The sequence below is a fragment of the Zea mays genome, chromosome 7 (assembly GCF_902167145.1).
Source record: "Zea mays cultivar B73 chromosome 7, Zm-B73-REFERENCE-NAM-5.0, whole genome shotgun sequence".
Lineage (NCBI taxonomy): Eukaryota > Viridiplantae > Streptophyta > Magnoliopsida > Poales > Poaceae > Zea > Zea mays.
In genome coordinates this window covers 100,475,901-100,496,672 of record NC_050102.1, presented here as the reverse complement: position 1 = coordinate 100,496,672, position 20,772 = coordinate 100,475,901, and the positions used below count along the sequence as shown (strand labels likewise).

At 43.9% G+C, this 20,772-nt stretch overlaps 1 protein-coding gene, 2 long non-coding RNA genes and 1 pseudogene across 8 annotated transcripts in view; 2 read left to right on the top strand and 2 right to left on the bottom strand.

Annotated features, from left to right (window-relative positions):
• Nucleotides 1-9,233, top strand: part of LOC103632633 (uncharacterized) — a 33,114-nt gene extending 23,881 nt beyond the window's left edge. For 3 of the 6 annotated variants that reach the window (XM_020540796.2, XM_035960973.1, XM_023300572.2), the window contains 5 exons: nt 5,673-5,729; nt 6,383-6,442; nt 6,525-6,737; nt 6,835-8,145; nt 8,412-9,233. In XM_020540796.2, the coding sequence (XP_020396385.1) occupies nt 5,673-5,729; nt 6,383-6,442; nt 6,525-6,737; nt 6,835-8,145; nt 8,412-8,723 (1,953 nt within the window). In that variant the 3' untranslated portion in view covers nt 8,724-9,233. The remainder of the gene's footprint in view (nt 1-5,672; nt 5,730-6,382; nt 6,443-6,524; nt 6,738-6,834; nt 8,146-8,411) is intronic. The other 3 variants (XM_035960974.1, XM_020540799.2, XM_035960975.1) reach the window with 2 other exon arrangements.
• Nucleotides 9,234-13,319: 4,086 nt separating this feature from the next.
• On the bottom strand, nt 13,320-15,813 carry LOC103632630 (uncharacterized). The gene is made up of 3 exons (XR_002263785.2): nt 15,720-15,813; nt 14,806-15,077; nt 13,320-13,907 (listed from the first exon to the last, which is right to left on the bottom strand). It is a non-coding gene; the product is annotated as an uncharacterized lncRNA (long non-coding RNA).
• A 2,331-nt stretch (nt 15,814-18,144) lies between these two features.
• LOC103649238 (uncharacterized) lies at nt 18,145-19,056 on the bottom strand. Its single transcript, XR_002263615.1, has 3 exons — nt 18,913-19,056; nt 18,671-18,800; nt 18,145-18,508 (listed from the first exon to the last, which is right to left on the bottom strand). It is a non-coding gene; the product is annotated as an uncharacterized lncRNA (long non-coding RNA).
• An 893-nt stretch (nt 19,057-19,949) lies between these two features.
• Nucleotides 19,950-20,132, top strand: LOC111589878 (uncharacterized; annotated as a pseudogene).
• Nucleotides 20,133-20,772: the final 640 nt, after the last annotated feature.

Sequence of the window (20,772 nt, the reverse complement as noted above, 5' to 3'; positions counted from 1 at the left end):
CGCTCAGCCGCGCGACGCACGTCGCGGGCGCGTTTGCTCCTAGCATATGTGCGTCCGCACATGACATCTCTCCCTGCCTCGAAGTCCAGCTCGTCCTCGAGCTGAAAGGAAGGGAACCAAGCACGGAGGTCGTCCAGATCCTCCCATGTAGCCGAAGCCGGTGGTTTGCCCTGCCATTCAACGAGCACCTGGCGCACTCCTCGGGCCAGCCGAGCTCGAGTCACCCGGGCAGGTGCAGGCACCACAACATCGTGCAGGAGCGGAGGCAGCAACGGTGGGGGTACCGACAAACTTCTTGAGGACGCCGACATGGAACACATCATGAAGGCGAGCGCCGGGAGGAAGCTGTAGCCGCACCGCCACCTCGTTGATGAGCTTCGTCACCTGGTACGGCCCGACGTATCGCAGCTTGAGCTTCCTTGTTGCCGAGCATGGGAGGGATGCTACTGCCCGCTGCCGAAGGCGAAGAAGAGCCCAATCGCCGACCTAGAAGGACACCAACCTGTGGTGCTGGTCGTAGACACGCTTTTGGACCGCCTGTGCCTGTTCAAGGCGATAGCGGATGTCGTCGAGGAAGGTAGCGCTCCTCCATCTCATGGGCGACCGTTGCGACGCGAGTCTCGCTGGGCTCATAGGAGCGGATGGTCGGGGGGTCCCGACCATAGACCACACGAAACGGAGTTTCGCGGAGCGATGACTGATAGGCGGTGTTGTAGGTGTACTCCGCCCACGGCAGCCAACGGAGCCACTGCCGGGGACGGTCGCCGGTGAAGCAGCGCAAATACATGATGACTCGGTTGGCGGCCTCGGTCTGGCCGTACGTCTGCGGGTGAAAGGCGGACGACATGTAGAGCTTTGTCCAGTGAGTCGTATGAGTTACTGTCAGAGCGTCGAGGTGAACACTGGATCGCGGTTCGAGACGATGGACCGCAGAATGCTATGGATGCGAACGATGTCGGCGAAGAAGGCGTGAGCGACGGACTCGGCGGTGTAGGGGTGCGCCAGGGGGATGAAATGGAAGTACTTGCTGAAGCGATCCACAACGGAGAGGATGACTGTCTTGCTTTGCACCTTGGGTAGCGCCTCGATGAAGTCGATGCCGATGTCAGCCCACACAGCAGACGGAACCAGCAATGGCTGCAGCAGACCGGCTGGCCTGAGGTGGTCGGACTTGTACTGCTGACAGGTGACGCAGGCCTTCACGAAATCCTGCACCAAGCGACGCATGTTGGGAAAATGAAAATCCCGCCGGAGCCTGTGGAGGGTGCGGTGGATGCCCTCATGATCGTCGTTGTGGACCATGGCCAAGATCTCTTGCAGCAGCGGCGACGCCGGGGGAATGTACAGGCGGTCGTCGAAGGCGACCATGCCGTCCACCAGCGCCCATGGAGCGACGCGGGTGCCAGCCCGGACCTCATCGTGGATGGCGACCAGGGCCGGATCAGTGGCCTGGGCGTGGTGGAGGCGCTGGATGAAGTCAAAGCGGGGCGCTGCAATAGCCATCACCCCTACGTCATTGTCGCGACGGGAGAGGGCGTCAGTGACGACGTTCGTGCGCTCGACCGGTACTCCACCGAGAAATCGAAGCCCAGGAGCTTACCGACCCAGTGGTTCTGAGGGATTGTGGCGATGCGCTGATCGAGGAAGTACTTCAGGCTGTAGTGGTCGGTTTTGACGATGAAACGCTGCCCTTAGAGATACAGGCGCCAGTGCTGTACCGCCTGGACGAGGCTGGTGAGCTCGCGCTCGTAGGCGGCTAGCGAGCGGTGACGCGGCGCCACAGGCCTGCTGAAGAAGGCGACCGGATGGCCCTCCTGGACCAGGACCACGCCGAAGCCGAACGACGACGTGTCGCACTCGACGGTGAACAACTTGGCGAAGTCAGGCATGGCGAGGACGGGGCGGACGTGACGGCAGCCTTGAGCGCTGTGAAAGCCGCTGTCGTCCTAGGACAAGCCCTCCTTGAGTAGGGCCGTAAGTGGTGCAGCGATCGCCCCATAGTTGTGGACGAACTTGCGGTAGTACTCGGCGAGGCCGAGGAAACTGCGCACAGCCCGGGGCGAAAGTGGAGCCGACCAATCATGGATCGCTTGCATCTTGGTTGGGTCCATGGCCACACCCGCCGCGGATATGACATGGCCGAGGTAGGCGACGGAGGAAGCACCAAAAGAGCACTTGGTGCGCTTGACGAAGAGTTGGTGGCGTCGTAGTTCGTCGAGGACGACCCGGAGGTGGCGAAGGTGATCAACTCACGTCTTGCTGTAAATCAGAATATCGTCAAAAAATACCAGGACGAAGCGACGCAGGAACGGGCGGAGCACATCGTTCATCAAGGCCTGGAATGTCGTCGGGGCGTTGCACAGCGCGAAAGCCATCACCAGGAACTCGTACAGTCCGTCGTGGGTGCGGAACGCCGTGTTGTGCACGTCCTCCGGGCGCATGCGTACCTGGTGGTACCCGGACCGGATGTCCAGCTTGGTGAAGAACTTGGTGCCATGGAGCTCGTCGACCACCGGGATCGGGAAAGCATCCTTGATGGTGAGCGCGTTCAGCGCCCAATAGTCGACGCAAAAGCGCCACGAACCATCGGGCTTCTTGACGAGGAGGACGGGCGGACGAACCCTTGATCAATCATTAACTCGTCCTTGTGCGCTGCGGGGTACCGGTAAGGGCGGACGACGATCGGCTGGCCGTCAGGCATGAGAATAATGTGGTGGTCGTGCGCACGCTTGGGGGGCAGACCGACGAGGTTCGCGAAGAGCCCCCAAACGAAAGCAGCGACGCCTCCAAGAGGGGATCGACCTCTGTTGTTGTGCCTAGGGCCGTCACGGAGGGGCTGGCCACGCCGGTCCAAGAGATGGGGTCCCAAACAATGGGCCCCAACTCGCCGAGCCATAGAGTGCCGAGGACGACGTTGTACCCGGCCAGTGGCATGACGTAGAGGTCGGTCGGGAAGGCATCGCCGTCGATGAGTAGGGGCGTGCCGCGGATGATGCCGACGCAGCTGCCCCGCTCGGCGACCAAGGCTGTGAGGCGGGGGCGTTGGCGGAGGGGTAGACCGGAGCGCCGCGCTACCTCCTCCGAGATGAAGTTGTCTGTGCTGCCGGAGTCGAGGAGGGCAACGAGGGACGCGACGCCTAGTGCCACGACGATCTGCATGGTGCCTGCCATGGGAACCCTAGCCACGACCTGCAGGGAAAAACATGGCGCCTTGGCGTCGTGCTCCGCGTTGCCCGCGTCGCTCGCGGCGTCCTCGATCTCCACGCCTTCAAGGAAGAAGATGCGCCGGCAGAACCTGTTATGGCCACGGGTATATTTTTCATTGCAATTAAAACAGAGGCCCAGACGGTGCCGCGACCCTGCTGGCCGGCCACCGGAGGGCCAGGGAGCGCTGGCCGGGGCGCAGGAACGGGAAGGAGGCCGCGTGGGGGTGCACCGGGCGGTCGATCTCCATCAACTCCACTTGGCGCGCCAGGCTCATGGCGGCCGCGAGCGTCTCCGAGTTGTGGATGCGGATGGCTTGGCTGAGCAGCGGTAGGAGTCCGCCGGTGAAGAGCTGGACGCGCTGAGCCTCATCAAGACGACCCGCTCGAGGCATGAGGGCCTGGAAGCGATTGGAGTACTCCACGGTCCCTGTACGTCGGCACTCAGTGAGCTAGAACAGCAGGGCCGGGCGGAGGGGAGGCCCAAACCGCAAGCTCAGGAGCTCCTTGAATCGCCCCCACGGTGGCGTACCCTCGTCCTCCTAGAGTTGGATGTACCAGAATTGCGCGACGACCTCCAAATTGTACGAGGCCATCCACACGCGTTCCTCTGCCGAGGTGCGTTGTTGGCGAAAATACGATTCACACTTGTTGATGAAGAGCATCGGATCGGTCTTGCTGTCGTAGCGGGGAAAATCCAATTTTTGGAATCTTGGGGGGGGGGGGGGGGGGGCGATCAAGATCGCGCGGCCCCTCGGGGCGGCCGCCGGCGTCGCTGTCCACCGACGAGGCCGACTTCTCTTTCATAGCCTCCATGTCAGCCTTCATGGTTTTCATCTCCGTGATGGATTTCAACATCTCCATCACATCAGCGATGGTGGGATCACTCCTGGATGCGGCGCGAAAGCGGTGGACTGTGGCGATGGTGGAGGGCTAGGGTGGTGGGCGGCGGATGTGGAAGAATGGGTGGAGCGGGTGGGAGAGGACCGATGTGACCGAGATACCAGGTTGTCAAGGGCGTCGAGCCCCCGACTAGCGGGACCGCGGCTACGCAGCTCGTAGCCGTCCTCTCCGGTGAGGTTATCCCTCTCAACCGCAGGCTTAACAGAGAGAGAGAGAGAGAGATTAAGGATATAATTCTTGCTTAATTGATTGTCAAGTGCTTACAAGTATATATAGCCAATGTCCCAACCGACATGGAGAAGGTTCTCCTTAATTCTAGGGATTTCCAAAACAACTTACTAATCTAACACATGCAGTGCCTGCCCAGCGCGCTCAGCCGCGCGGCGCACGTCGCAGGCGCGTCTACGCCTAGAATATGTGCGTCCACACATGACAAATGCCTTCAAGGATTCAGTATTAGAAAAAGGAGTTATTTTCACTGTATTGACATGACAATGACGTTTTTGACCTTATTGGCATTATCCGTGGCCTAAAGTTGATGTCTGCTCTCGGTACTGCAAAAGCAGGGTGTTTTTTCAATAAAGATTTTGAAATCTGAGGTGAAAGGGCCTCTAGCTGATTTGTTTAGTTAGTTAGCCTGAGTAGCATTACTCATTCCTCTTATTCTGAGTTTGACTCTCACGAAAGGGCCTCTAGCCTAGTTGTTAAAGGCTTTCGAGTAGCACCTCCAAGACCTAGGTTCGATTCCCGTCAGTGTGAACTTCCCGGCTTGGTTAAAAAATCCCCTCGATGTCCTTCTGTGTGCCACCCTTTGGTTGGGCCATTGCAGAGTGGACGGTTGATGCCGGCATGTTAGTGATGGGGGGCTAGGGTTCGGGGATTTTTGGCCGGAACAATGTTTCGGTCTCTTAGCCATCAGTGGGTTGTGTGCATCCTTGAGTGTCGACCCCAGGCATTAATACCGGGAGGGCGGTCATTTCCTCCCCGTCCGAGTTTTTTTTGAGTTCGACTTTCCATAGGAGTTGGAGTGAATTTCGGACCGAGGTTAAAAAAAATCCCCTCGTTTGCCTCACACCAAAGCACAGGTCTAAGGCCCAGCCCTAGCCACGGTCGTTCTCACATAGGTTACGGTGCCGCTGTGTATGGTTGGGGCAGGGGTTTGAGAGTTTTCTCGACCTGTATGAGGTCTTCTTAATATAATGTCCAGGAGTTGTCTTACCCCCGTAGGTTGAGTATTTTGAAGTCTGAGCATTTTATTGTCACAGAGGTCTGTTGTCAAATTACTTTGCATTACTTTTGATTGCACAAGCAAGTAAGCTTGGATGAAATCCTTCATTTGATTTTCTTAATGAAATGACATGCAACTCTCATGCTCATTCAAGAGGGGAGGGGTGGGGGGATACTTCATCTAAGCTCTGCGTACAATCACAATTTGAGTCTGTTCAATATCTATAATGCCTAGTGGTTCTCTTAGATTGTTAGTTGCTCATGGTCTTTGACAATTCCTTGTTTTGGACTTGTGTAAGTGTATTATGCCTGCTGAATGAAATAATTTCTTTGGTGCAGATATTTGTGAGACAAAAAAATCGTAGCTCCTCCAAAGCTCCTGATAATCCAGTTAAGGTAAATGTTTTGCCCTTCATTTACTGGAAGATAAGATGCTGAATTCACTTTTATGTACCTTTTAGGGTTCAAAATTTAATATTATGGTCAAGGTGTCCATTGAGTTGCATAGTACTGTAACAGGTTAGCAGTTCATAGTAACAAATTGTATGTTCTTCTGATTCTATATGGTGCTGTATTGAAGTTATGGTTTTGAACTGGTCTTTAAACAATGAAGGGAGTGCTGTATAAAATTATGTTGTGTAGTTAGTGAAGTTTCTGCCGCAGCTCTCACTGTTGATAATTTTTATCTATCTTATTGTGATATCTATCATTTTTCTTATGTGCCAACAAAATAGTAGTATGTTATTTGAATTTCTTGACAAGATTTGTGGACAATATCACCTTTGTTTAATAACATACCCAGTAGCAAAATGGAAGATGTTTTTTTACTACTCTTTTTGATCAATTTTTTTAATACTCTCTTAGTGGCACATGTTAAGTTGTCATGTTGCTTTGTTGTGATACTGATTTTGATGGGTTGATTTGGCCATGTTGTGTATTACCATGGTCAACCATCTGCATATGAGAGATTTTGAGCTCATTGACTGCTATCAGCAAAACCCAACATAATAGCTTTAGAAATGACTATATTCTTATCTGAATTAATGCAGGATGTGCGCCATATGAAGACATCTCCATTGACAGATGAGGAGAAAGAATGTATCCAGGAGGTGATAACTTGTGACTACAGGCTATCTTCTATTTTTCATGTTTGTTTTTTGTTGCTTACTTTTTTCCATATTGTGATTTCAGGGGCTGAGAATATTCAAAAACGACTGGACATCAGTTTGGAGGTTTGTAGTGCCACATAGAGATCCTTCACTGCTCCAACGTCAATGGAGAGTTGCAAGTGGAATCCAGAAATCTTACACTAAAAGTGATGCTGAAAAAGAAAGAAGGCGAACATATGAAGCAAAGAGGAGAAAGCTGAGAGCAGCCATGCCCGATTCACTCCGTGAGCAAGAGGTTAGTATGTTTCTTTAACTTAGCATATCCAAATAATATCTTAATCTCCATCTGAAGTGATGTCATGAAGCATAATTTTTTTATGCTTTCATCACAGGCTGATAACAATGCTTCTGAAGATGTTGAAAATGATGATGATTCGTATGTCAATGAAGCATTTTTGGAAGACACAGATAGTAGGAGCATGAACATGATGCCTTGTCAGCTGTCCTTATCAAAAAATGCTGGAAAAGGCATGATGATGCAGTCAGGCACAGGCATCGATGAAGAATGTGGTTACATCGAACCGCAGAAAGGAACTGGTGCGAAACTTGATGTAACTACCTCATATATACCTTTTATGTACTGCCCCTCTGATGGCTCATCATATGTGAGAACACCTTCAACTGCAGCTCCAGTGGCATCATGTGGATCTCTGGACCAACTATCAGCTTCCAAATTGAGTAAAGAGAAAGGTGGTTGTGTAGTCAAGTTGGCTCCAGATTTACCTCCTGTGAACCTTCCCCCTTCTGTCCGTGTCTTATCTCAGGTGGCATTTCATCCGAACGCAACACACTTTCATGGCACCTCGGACAATGCAGCAAAGAATATGTATCCTGTGCCACCACTGGCCTTTACAGAGAATGCTTATAGACAGCTAAATCTGTTCCCCGAAGCTAATTCTAGGTTGCAGCAGAATGGGATCACCAATGATAATGCTACAGAAGATGGTTCTGAGCAAGATTTGCAGATGCATCCTTTACTGTTTCATTATCCTCGAGATGTGGTTTCGTCATATAGTCATCCGGTTCAAAATCTTATTAATCAGTCAAGAAAATATGATCTTTTCCCCTTTGAGAAAGTTCAAGTTGAGAGAAGTAACAACCAGACTACAGGTTCCACCAAAAATGGTACTGTAAATGCTAACACTATCGACTTCCATCCTCTCTTGCAAAGAACAGAAGTTGATGTGCATAATGATGTACCAGAATATGATAGTAACCTTGATTACCATCAGTCTGATAATAACATGAGCAAAGTTCCAGTAGATGACCAGTCAACGGCTGGGCAAGCATCCACAGGCCCTTCTGAGAGGGAGACAAGTATTGACTTGAACATTCATTTATGTTCTCCAACGGTCATAAAAGATTCAAATGACTTCAGAAGTAGTTTTAGCAGATCAAATGTTCAAGATGAAGTTTCTAGGAAGGACAAATCTAGTGTTCCAGGGCTCGAGATTGTAAATTCCTATTTTCATCATTGCATTCAAGAACCTAATGAAGAATCAATGCAAGGAATTGTAATGGAGCAAGAAGAATTAAGTGATTCTGAGGAAGATAGCCAGCATGTTGAGTTTGAATGTGAGGAAATGGATGATTCTGAAGAGGAGCAAGTTCAGGGTCCAGAAGCCTCTCCAATTCAAAATAAGGTGATGTTTGTAGATATGCCTCAATGCCTGTTAGTATGGCATTGTATTATGATTTGTTCATTAAAAAATGCCATGACATTGGAAAAGATGTATTTTTCTGTTATTGCTGTGTTCTACTTTAACATGCCAGGAATATGAACATACATGATTTGCTTTTCTTTCCTGGTTGTACTTAATTTGTCAGAAAATTTCTTTGACCATTACTCTTTTATTTCAATTTTCTCTTTTCCTTCTGATTTTTACATGTTCAAATATTTTTTGTTCAGGGTATCTCAGCATCAGTTGTTTGTGGGGAATTTCATGTTAGCAATGACCAGAGTCAAATCCAGCAAGGATCTGTTCAAAAGGATAAACAGGGTGCAAGCTCGATGCAGAAAACGCAAGTTCCTTCTCGGTCAGTGAGGGCTAAGCTGAAGCCAGAAACTGCAAAGCGCACAGGATCTAGGACGTCCACTTCTCGCACAGTTGAAACTAGCCGGAGCAAAACCAGAAGTTCTAAAGTGCCACAGGGACAGTCGAGTGCTGAATGGAAGTCCAATGATTCGAGAAGAACTAGAAAAATTCCGGCCCCAAGATGAAGGCCAATTTAGCATTTTATTCCTGTGCTGCATGTGCCATAGGCAGAGTGGCTAAGTTCAGTCTGTTGTCACTGCGTTGTTGGGTTGATTATCATCAACGTCTATTCAGCGCATGCTGGAGAAAGCAACCAAGCGAACGTCTGTGGTCATTTAGCTCGAATTGTCATGTGAAAATAGCAGTGGGAGCAATGTACCAAATATATGAATTTCTCCAGTTAGATAGATGAGACGAATTCATAATGTTGTTGGTGACTGAGTAAAGCATTCCCATGAATAGATGAGACGAATTCCTCGGGAGTTTTGTACGACGTCCTCAAAGGTTATTTGTAATGTGCCTTGTAATTTCAACCACCAACCAGGTTAGTTGCTGTATGCGCATTCGTTTTGTGTACTGGGTAGAGAAATGAATCCGGGATACATCAACTAACCTGGATTCTTAACTGATCGTTAATACATGTGGCACTAGCAACTCCTGCAATAGCTGAATGAATGTTGTTCATGCCTTTGAAATGTTCTTTTTTTTTTCTGCTAGTGGCAGTGACTTTGAATCGAGGAAGGTCTCTTTCAAACATTTGCCGACGAAACCAAACATCATACGAACACATGGAGGCAGCCTATATGGACACCTCACCTCCGTTCACGCAAAACATGAAAAATGAATAATTGTTCATGATTGCCTTGTAAAACATGAAGCAATTGATCATCTTGCCCCTCATAAGAAAAGAAGGAACAATTCATAATTCACAGCTTAGATCGAGCTGCTCATTTTTTCTGTGTAGATTCATGACCATACTATGTACAAAAAGACCCAGGAAATACAGAGCTAATTTGTGTAGACATATGATTCGGAGTAGTATGTCTGTGTTTTGCGGAGCCGAATACACGTTAGGCCTTGTTCGGTTAATTCTGTTACCCATAGATTGAATGAGATTGAAAAAAAATTAAGAAAGAGTTTAACTAATTTGGGATTTAAACCCACCCAATCCCACTCAATCCACATGGATTGGGAGCTAACCGAACAAGCCTTTAACAGATCAATCCATGAATCCTGGAATTAACAAACATAAAACCTAGCTTTAGACAAGGATTCATATGTTGCAAGTTAACTTGTGGGACAAGAATTTGAGAATCAAGTGGAATCTTATCACTGTTTATGGTCCTGGTCAAGACATATAAAACCAACTTCCTAGAGGAGTTGGATGATTTCTGTGCCAAGTGCACTGAACCTTATATTGTAGGCGGTGATTTTAATATCTTCAGATTTTCATTTGAGAAAAATAGAGATGGTGGCTCTCACAAATATTCTGATCTCTTTAATAATGTTATTCAGAAGCATGAGCTGATAGAGGTTAATATGTCTAGTGGGGGTTTCACTTGGTCAAATAGTCAGGTGAATCCTATTTTGGTTAAGCTTGACAGAATTCTTATGATTAAGAGCTGGGAGACCTGTTTTCCCTCGTGTGTGAGGAAGCTCCCGAGATATCTGTTTGGCCATAATCATTTGGTCATTGTGACTGAAAATAGTTATAAAAAAGGAAAATCAACTTTTCATTTCGAGAATGGATGGCTATCTCACCCTGACTTTAAGAATACGAGTCGGTTGCCCGTGCGTTGCGACGGCTTACAACAATACCCACGTAAACTATCCACCAAAAAATTTTCAAGATTTTTTATTGATTGTCTCCGCTCTCTATATAATATTTTTTGATTTGGCTAACTGATGTTATTGTTTACTCCATGCAATATGTCTTGGTACAATATGACCAATGAAATAAGCGATTAGAAAAGAGTTCACAACGACTGACTGAACGAACAGAGATTATAAAATGACATAATCCCACCATACAGAGACCAAATAAGAGAAAGTTTGTGAGCTAAAGTTTCTAAAATAAGTCATATAAACTTAAACTTATAAAAAAGATAGATCAAAATATGGAGTGATTGCTAAAGTCAGACATCAATAAAAACTGGATGCGCTCCATATAAATCATGCTACTTCGTAGCAATTACTAACGTTTAAAACCAACAAATAACCTTTCATTTTACTGTTAGTGTGACAAATCATTGTTGCTCCATCCAATTCAGCAACTTCAAACACCATGGAGTCCATTGCGCCAATGTGGTCTTAGAAACGACCTAATGCTTGCAAGAGTCAAGAACGTCGTGCCGTGCTTGGGCTGTAGCCTCGGCCCGTAGTGCTGGCCCGTCCCGACACGATTATATTTTTTTTATTTTACAAAAAAATGTATATACATATATACAATTTATATTCAATATTTAAAACATCTGAGCATGATGTTTTACTGGTTAGACAGCTTCACCCAGTGTCTCCCGTCTTCCATCAGGGCATGGGTTCAAAACACATCTCCTGCACTGTTTTTAACATTTTACGCTGATTACGGGCTGGTCCGGCATAGTCAGCAGGCCAACATGATGTGCCTGGGCCAGAGTTGTGGCCCGTGGGCGTCTAGCCCGTGCCGGGCCGCCGTTTGGCCATCTATAGGCGTGCAGTGGATTAATTTGAAATAACTGTGAGGGTTTATTTGTAAAAAGATGACGCGAGACGACCGTTGAAACTGGTGCTTTAAGTATATAATAGATTACTAGGTGAGTGCCCGTGCGTTGCAACGAGAACATATACTACTACGATAACTTATGTACAAATATGTTTTATACCGTTAAGAGAAAATGTTACAACGGTGATCCTAGTGATAAGATGAAGAGCTAGAAAATTCAAGCTATGGAAATACATTAGTTCTAATATTTCAACTGAGATTCATGAAACTTTAATAAACACATAAAATTACCGAGTAGAAGATGAAGAACTGGTCGAAGGTTACCACGCTTTCAGTTATGTGGGCATCAAAGAACCAAGTTCAAAATTTTCATATGCATAAAGTGTTGTTCAATAATGACCGAAACTTAAAATAGATTAAAGAGAAACCTCATCGCACGGTACAACAGTCTGTACCAAAGCATGTATGAAAGGACACCCGAATATTGCATAGATTACAATGAGGTGGAACCATTTGCTATTTGTTGGGATCAACGACGGGTTGTCGTTGTTGCTGGGCACCATTGGCCAGACAAGGACAAGAGGAGCCGAAAGAGAGACAGGGACGTGAGGTTCTGCAGGTCGGGGTTGCATAGAGATCATCTGTTTACCTCTGAGGAGGTCGTGATGACCAACCTTTGTCCCGGAGATCATACACACAATCATATTAACCGTAAAACTAAATATGACTCGCTCTTGCACGCAAGCCAGTCAATTTATCATGCATATGAGCAATCATGTTGCCAGATTTTAATCTCGACTGAATTATATATGCATTCTAACAATGATTGTTGTAATGCACACTCCACTGCCTCATATATTGACTTATCCTGAGAGAACACCTAAAAATCCAAAGGGCCAAGGAACATTAACAAATACATAACAGGCACAAAAACCAATCAGTTTTGGGATATTAACAGAGATAACATTAACATTTTCCTGGGTGATGTTTCTGATCCTTTGATATGAAATTGTATGCATCTCATTAGGAAAAGGATGGTATTATTGACATTAGTAGCTGAGAATGATGCCAACAATTGAACAAGAATTGGCATTAACGAAGTTATACACTTTGAAAATCGTTGACCAGCTTCAAGTAAAAAGCAACTAAAACTCTTATCTGTTCTAAGTAATAATAACGTAAGTCCCAATGGAAACTCCCCAAAAAAATTTCGCTTTGAGGCTAATAATTTAGAAACTAAGCAAAGCAGGACAATGTTAATCGAAGTAGGTAGGCAGATAGCTAGGGAAATGAACAAGGCATGCATATACAACGTATGTGAACCAAGTAACAACCCAAATTACCTCTTCCTCCATGCATGTCGCTGACTTGCCTCCATCATAGGTCATAGCCTACCATCTCTTCCTCTTGTAGCATTGTTGTCTCGCTTCTCTGCAACTGCAAGAAAAAAATCGCTGCAAAGTTTTAGTGGCTAAAGAGGAGAGAAACATACAAGCGAAGAAACTGAAAAAGTTATACAATGTGATGAGGGGCGAGGGACGACGTGAGAAGTTTTGGACGCTGGAGGATGGGGTGGTCAAAATATGAAATGACAAGCCCTCACATATAACAAGCCCTAAATTGGAGAATGGAAATGACAAGCCTCACATGTGTCATTTTCAAGTATTGTATGAACCTATTAATTAACTAAAACAAATTTTAATTTTGGCAGGAGGGAGTAATAAAGAAGAGAGCAGATGAATAAAGAAGCAGACATGAAACAAAGGCAAAGAAGAAAAAAGTCACGCAAATTGAAAGCAGCTAGCTAGCTAGTGATATGTCAGCAGCAGCAGCACACTGCACTGGTTCACATGAGGTGCTCAACTGCTCATGGGATGGAGGACGGATTGGTGCTTGTATAATTGTATTTTATACATGGTCAAATAAAAATTTCAAGTATAGTGTTTAACATGGCTAGATACAAAGTTTGTTGAGCCTAACTATCTCATCAGGTACACACATGCACACATTGGTGCAAGTATGAATTGGGTCACCTCTTTATGACTCTCTGCAATCAAATCAATGGTTATTCAGGTGAGAATGAAGCATCTAAACACATACATTTATACGTGCGTACGTACATACATGCATTCAGGCTATAGTAACTTTTAACCAAGCATTGCCCGTTGTTGGTTTCGATCCATTGGATGAGTACAATTGGCCTAGCTAACAAAGAGCTATAGCAGTCACCTGACTTTTAGGCACATATGCGTGTATGCACTGGTTAATTGTTAACTGATGAGTATCAGCACGAGACGAGTATGGAGAGGCAAAGGAAGGTTGGAGTGTGATGGAACCCCAACCTAGATTTCAGTTACTCAGTTACTTATTAATAAGAATATAATGGACTAAAGTAACCATAGGATAGACTAACGAATATAATGGCACGTTGAGTTTCTTATGGTGTAGCTCTACAGTCTTCAGCTCCTCCAAAATAGCTTCCCTCTCTACCATGCTTATTTTTACTCATTTGCCCATTCTTCAGCACGCTAGCCCTAGACATCACCATCACAGCCTCATTCAGCGTGTGCAACCTCTCCTTCAGAATCTAGGATGCCACACTGGATTGTAGCCTTCCTAATTGGCTGTCTTTAGAATCAGATTTGCTCATCGCAAACCACCACTCTGCCTGCATTACAAGAGAAGAGTTAAGTACAATAGTTTCAAAACACATTTATCTAGAGAACCATCTATTTAATAGTGATCAATAAACATGGAGCAACCTACTACTACTCTGCCACTTAATAAGCAACCCACATGACAAGGACTCACTATCAGAACATTCACCTGGCCCCAAGAACTTAGCAATCCACATTTGACAACCATTCACTAACTTCCTAAACAAAAAAATGCTTACATTATGTAGGTAATGAAGGTGGTTGTTGACATGTGTGACTTTTTTTATATGGATAGATTCAAAACAAAACTACAACATATATTTAGAGAGATATTGGAGAACTCAATTTTTTACTACCAAAGTTATTTAGCAACTCCTTAAATCTGTGATTTAGAGAGTTAAAATTTACATAACTACTGGAGCTGCTCTAACAGATATGACCCAAGTAGGTGGTATGATTTAGTTTCTCAAAAACTCCAACCATTTTTAGTATCCCATCTAGTAATTTATATGCTTTGCAAACACAAATCAAGCATGTTCATCCCAGGAAACAGAAAAATGAAGCATGTAAACCTCAAATCATGTAATAAGAAGGGATATCTTGTTTTAGGCCTCAAGTTGTACCACCAATTTGCACCAGTCATTTTAGTTGGCATCTATGTATCATGTGGTATGTCAGTCCTTTACTTTGGCATTGTAATATTATAGGCTTATGACTGGTAAAACAGCAGCCCCAGCTGCTCTAATGAATCTAGTGCCCAAGGGAATAGGATACCATGCAACACAGTACCTGGATTTGAAGAGAGAGAGATCTGTTTTCAACACAAGTCGCCCCACAAAGTTTTGCAAATCTAGATACATGTACATGTTAAATTATAATATCACCAAATAAAAGGAACATAGAACATACCAAGATGCTGGATGAAGATCATGCAGTATGGCATCCAAATTCAAAGCCAAGTTATCAGCCAATAATCTGATCTTGTCCTTCAAAGCCAACAAATTGATCCATAGCTCTAAAAACATATCAGCGCGCCATCGCAAAGTCAAAGCTAAGCAACATCGCTCCCCCGCGGCCAGCACCCTCCATAGTAAGACCAACTCCATCCACCCACTTGTCCCAAGATCAATCATGATGGATTTCACTTATTGTGGGCAAAGAACAAAGTTGAGAAACTGAACCTGCAATGGGTGAAAAAAATATTTGTTAAAAACGCGATACCATTCACAAAATATAGCAATAGCCAGTAGCCTATCATAATACAGAACTTCTAATTCACACATACATTCAAAATTGAAGTGTCCTTGGTTTCTAGCCATCCCAATGTTCCCGAAAATGGGCATAAAATAGTGCAATGCAGGCGAAGTACTTGCACAGTAGAACTATGTTCAATACTAATGGCAAACGTCAAACTTAAAATAAGAGCAAATCCATCAGATTCTAATATGATACAGTCAACCAATTCATCTTGTGTACTACAACCTACCACATAAACACCACCTAGTAGACACCCTTTTGTCTTTAATCTAGGGAACTGAACAACCAACTGATAAGCAAAAGATCAAAGCAATGCCATTTCATGATATTAAAAATGGGATTAATATGAAATATCATGTTATACGGTGAAGTAATAAATGGATAGAGTTTGTTAGGTGTAACAATTTTCAGAACATCAAGTAGGACAGATGTAATCTGGAAGTGTCTACCCATTTCCTCCCTTCGTCACTCAACAAAAAGTAAGTCAATGTAGTATAGTATGATAATTTGTAAGATTGCTAATACAACTAAACAATAACCATTCTTACAGTTTCCTTTTTCATCACCTTTGTGAAGATATTTTCTACAGTATTGGTAATAGAAATTTTGTATCATCATTGCATCAGTTCCAGCAAGCTTGCTCTTTGTCTCTTGTTCATCCTACCAGACAAAAAGGGCAAACATCAACAAACCAACTATAGTTTATTTTTGGTTGGATGGCAGAAAGAGTATTTGACAATTGACAAAAAGGAGAAAGTTTTCTGAACGTACACAGTTTTGTGGATGAAAATAAATACATGCGTCTATGTGGGTGCAACATGGCGCCTCAGATCGCGGTCTCAGAAAAAAGGAAGTTCCACTCGAGGGTATAGCAGCGTGAGGGTGCCAGAATCATAAATGGGGGAGTTGGGGGAAGGGCGGTATGAAGTCCTCGGCCATGGGGGTTGAACTTGGAGATGAGTGATGCACGTAGTTTGTTTGGAGCGTGGTGGTGGGTCGAGGCCGTGGCATCCAGTCACCTATTCCGGCGAGCCTCGGGGCGGGGGCGACGTTTGGGGCGGGCCGCGCTGACACCTGGGCCGGTGCGCCGTTGGCGATGGCGAAATCAGGGCCAGGGCGTCGGCGGCGGGATCAGGGCTAGGGTTGTTGGGGATCTTGGCTAGGGGTTGCAGCCTTGCAGGGGGGTCCGAGCGTTGGTTTGGACGCGTGGGATCGTTCTGATGGTGGGCGAATCAGACGACTTAGATTGCATAATGGCACAACAGACGACTGAGATTGTGTAACAGAATATATGAAATTACAGTAGTTTGCTTAGAAACGTGGACAATCTTTATGAACGAGAGGAGGCTCTAAACAAGTAATTTGTGTGTTAAACGTTGTTTTGTTTAGTTAAAATATGTCCCATTTAGAAAACTATATATGACTTTCATGTTACAAGAATGAGATAATAAGGTTAGAAACAATTCAACCTGCAAAGTATGCCCACCACGTTGAGGTCCTCCTCCCTGCGAGCACCTCCTTTAGCAATATCTTGTCCGCGCGAGCAGAGGTATATAAGGTAGACATTTAAAAAGAGTTATGCGACGGATAATTAGACTGCAATAAATTGGGTATTCTAAATTAATGTCTATTGCTGAAGTTTAATCTAGTAAATAAGATCCTCAAACTTAAATTCTAAGTAGACATCTACCGAAAAGCTGGAAGGTTCAGAATTGTGGATACATCCCAGAAAAGTAATTAAACAATAAGAGCTGCTTATCTTCGGTAGATGTGGCTATAATGTTGCAAAAAAACCTAAATTGTAGCAGTAATATGTGATGCCAGGATCCCTACCGCTATCTTCTAATATTGTGATTTTTACTCCTTGCAGGTCACTAATCTGTACATTGAACTGTTAAAGGAGAGGGAAAAAGGAACCCAATATAGGTTTTTGAAATACCATTTCTTCAATACATAAGCATTAGGTACCTCTGGACAGTCAGTGGGAGGCAAAAAGTGATTAATATAAAAGCTGTTTGTCTTCAGTAGATGTGGCTATAATGTTGCAAAAACATAAACTGTAGCTGTAATATGTGATGCCAGGATCCCTACCGCTATCTTCTAATATTGTGATTTTTACTGCTTGCAGGTCACTAATATGTACATTATTGAACTGTTAAAGGAGAGGGAAAAAAGGAACCCAATAGGTTTTTGAAATACCATTTCTTCAATACATAAGCATTAGGTACCTCTAGACAGTCATAGTGGGAGGCAAAAAGTGATGAATATAGTACTAATATGATGAGGTACTATACTGAGTATTTCTTTTTCTTTTGAGATAAAACATGGTCAACTTACAGAATAACTAATTTAGAAAGACAGAAAGTGATGAATATATACTTGTGATTAAAGGGATGTATAAATCCACAGGTTACAGAATTACCCAATAGGTGAGAACAACAACACCGATTAGTTAGGTGGAAGAACTAAAAGAAGAACAGTAGATAATAAAGCTAAAAGTTAAGAAGAACACAAATTACCAGTAGTCTATAAATCTCTATATTTTAGACCATATTGTTCTGTCAGTGTTATCAGAACATTTTTTATTGGCCTCTTGCATCTTTTGGCTTCAAGTGAAGTTTTAAGTTACATCACTTGAATTCTTGAAACTAATAAATGCTAAATAGCTAATTCACTTTGTCTAATAAACCATGCTGGAATGGATATGATCCTACTCCTATCGAAAGAAAGAAGTTTCGTTAGCAGGATTTATGAAAATAAACCTCTGTAAACTATAATTTATGCAACTAAAAGGTAGCAGGATTGTATCAGTGAAAACAGTGCAAAAACAGATCCAAGATTCTGGGGTTCTCCAGATGTGCCTAAAATCAAATACTGCTGAATTTGTGAACAAAACTGAAACTTGCTGACCATTTAGGGGAAAATAAACAAGCTAAAACAATTTATAAATTGGGACGCATGGAGTAGAATATTAAAGAAAAATTGCAAAAAGGTTCATAACTTGTGAACTGTGTCAATCAAGCACAAACTTGATGTTTGCTTCAACTTTCTAATGCTAACCAGGGATGAGGTGAATTCATTCTGCCAATAAAAAACCTCAAAACATGACATAGTAGCGGTAAATAGTCATTACATGGATTTTGTTTCACAATAGTTGGTTGGAATTAAATTAGCTAAAATTTGTAGACATAAGTAGCGGTCAAATAGATTATAACTAATGAATAGCCTTATACTTGAGAAGACGAATGGGTATAGGCACAGAATGAAACACCAGGCACATGGACTTACAATCTGTCCAATTAAGATTCCTCTACTGTCTTGAATTTTCCTCTTCTAAATCTAGAATTTTCCTCTTCTGTAAAATAAAAATTAGCTTGATGAATGAGAGAACTAAATACTAATTGCTGCAGACTGAAATATCAATTTAAATGATATGATGTCACAGTTTCTAGTGGCTTTCTATAGCCCATCTATCATTAATTTTCATAGAGCTTTCAAAAGAAATAAATATGCATACTTTCTATTTAGCTTTGCTTGAACAAAATAGGTCATCATGCTGTTGTTGATCTTCATATCCTTTTACTATGGTTTGATAACCCTTTGCCAGATCATCAAACGGTGCTTGGCTTCAGAATCGACATATAATGCTGCAAGCAATATAATGAAAGATCAGTAAGGCCGAAGTCAAAGAACCACTGAGCAACAAAATATATATAGATAAAACTAGAATGTCATTCACAAGAGCGGGGGTAAACTCACGGCTGAAGGGTAAGGAAGGAGGAGATCAAAACAGGCACCACCGTTCTGGCGCATAGAAAAGGCCTTCGTTGGCAGCTGCGATCCAGGCTAGTGTGGCCTCACGACGAGCAGTGAAGAGTATTTGTCCCGGCAGCAGCCGCTCTTGACTCAATTCTAAAGGAAGTAATTGTTTCATTATATCGAGGAAAAGCATAACCAAGGATGGTAATGGCAGCTCCTAGTGCATTAACAGGGCGGACATGCATGTGGCAGATAATTATCTGATAGGTCCCAAACACATGATATTTCAAACAAGATGGGCTCAAGCATGTATACAATGTAGCAAGAAAATTCTATCTGTAAACATTTCCCATTCTTAAGATCAGCTAAATATCAGGCACTATGGACTTGCCTTATAGATGGGTCATGACAAAACACCCAAGCTCAACACGACACAAAGACACATGCAGTGCTCCCAGATAGTACCACCACGCTAGCTGAAGGAGGTCGAGTGGCCGAGTTAGCTATAAAAAAGGGCAAGTCTCCTTTTCAACTGATATATTTCTCGACCTTTTGACCAAAATAAATTATAGTATCTGTAGTTTAATATCTAGTCTGTGGGTCATATGTCCGCTTTAATTTTAAAAGTATCTTTTGTGGGGCGTGTCCTCTTTAATTTTAAATTTATTTTTTGTGGGGATGGTCCATCACACTAGCTTGCCACTAGGTCCTCGCGTATCGAATAGACGTTGCACTATACCATCAAATATAATTGATGTGTCATCACAATGCATGAGGATTGTAGTAGTCTCTATTCATTTAAAGCATCATATTTGTGTGTCGTGTGTCACGTTTGAACCGTGTAGGTCTGTTCCTCTCCCCCACTTCTCACCTACCAATAGGTTACACCATAGATAGACAATTACACCATAGATAGACCATGAGAAACCATCCAAGCCTAACATGATAGGAAGCCATACGCAATACAATGCTCTAACATAGTACCACTTCGCTAGCTGAAGGAGGACAAACGACCGGGCGAGTTTTCTTTTTAACTCATATCTTTCTTGTCCCTTTGATTAAGATAAAGTGTAATATTTATTCTTATCAGTCTAATATCTAATTTATGGATAATATGTTCATTTTGATATTAAATTTAATTTTGGTATGAAATCGCGACGTACGTGTAGTACTACGATAAAACACAATTTTCACCAACGCGCGTCACGCGTGAAGCGCCCAGACCCTGAGCGAGCGCACAAGTGGGCTTGCTATGCTGCTACACCAGGCGAGTGAGCAGGCCGTGTCATCGTACCATGCGAGCGCGTAGGTGAGTCGGCCACCCTTCCCAATCGAGCGAGCACTCTTCGCTCAAAATGTAGGTGTTACCCTTTTCCTTGCTCTTCTTTTCTTTTTTTACATGATGTAGGGTTATTTTGTATTATATATGTGTTAAGCTTAGTAAAATAAAACCCTAAATTGAATTTGCTTTGTTGCATTCATGCCTATAACACAGTGTTTATGAGTGCAAAACATTTTTGAAACATGTCAATTTATCTCGAGGATGTTTTCGGAAATTTTGAAACCTTCGAAGCATTTTGGAGTATTAAATACAAATTTTAGATTTTTCTGATATGATTATTTTAATCCCTAAAATTCGGTATTTGTGAAAACTGGAATATTTCAAAAACTTGATATGATTTTCACTAGCCACTCTAATAAGGAACCTCCTTGAGGGTGGCCTAGTTTATTGACGACAGTAGTTAACTTGCTACAAATAGTAGGATAATTAGCTTTATACCTATCCAAGGTTAGATGCAACCAAGCAACAAGGAAAGAGCCACCAAAACTATGAGGACTTTGACTCAATCTTTGAATGAC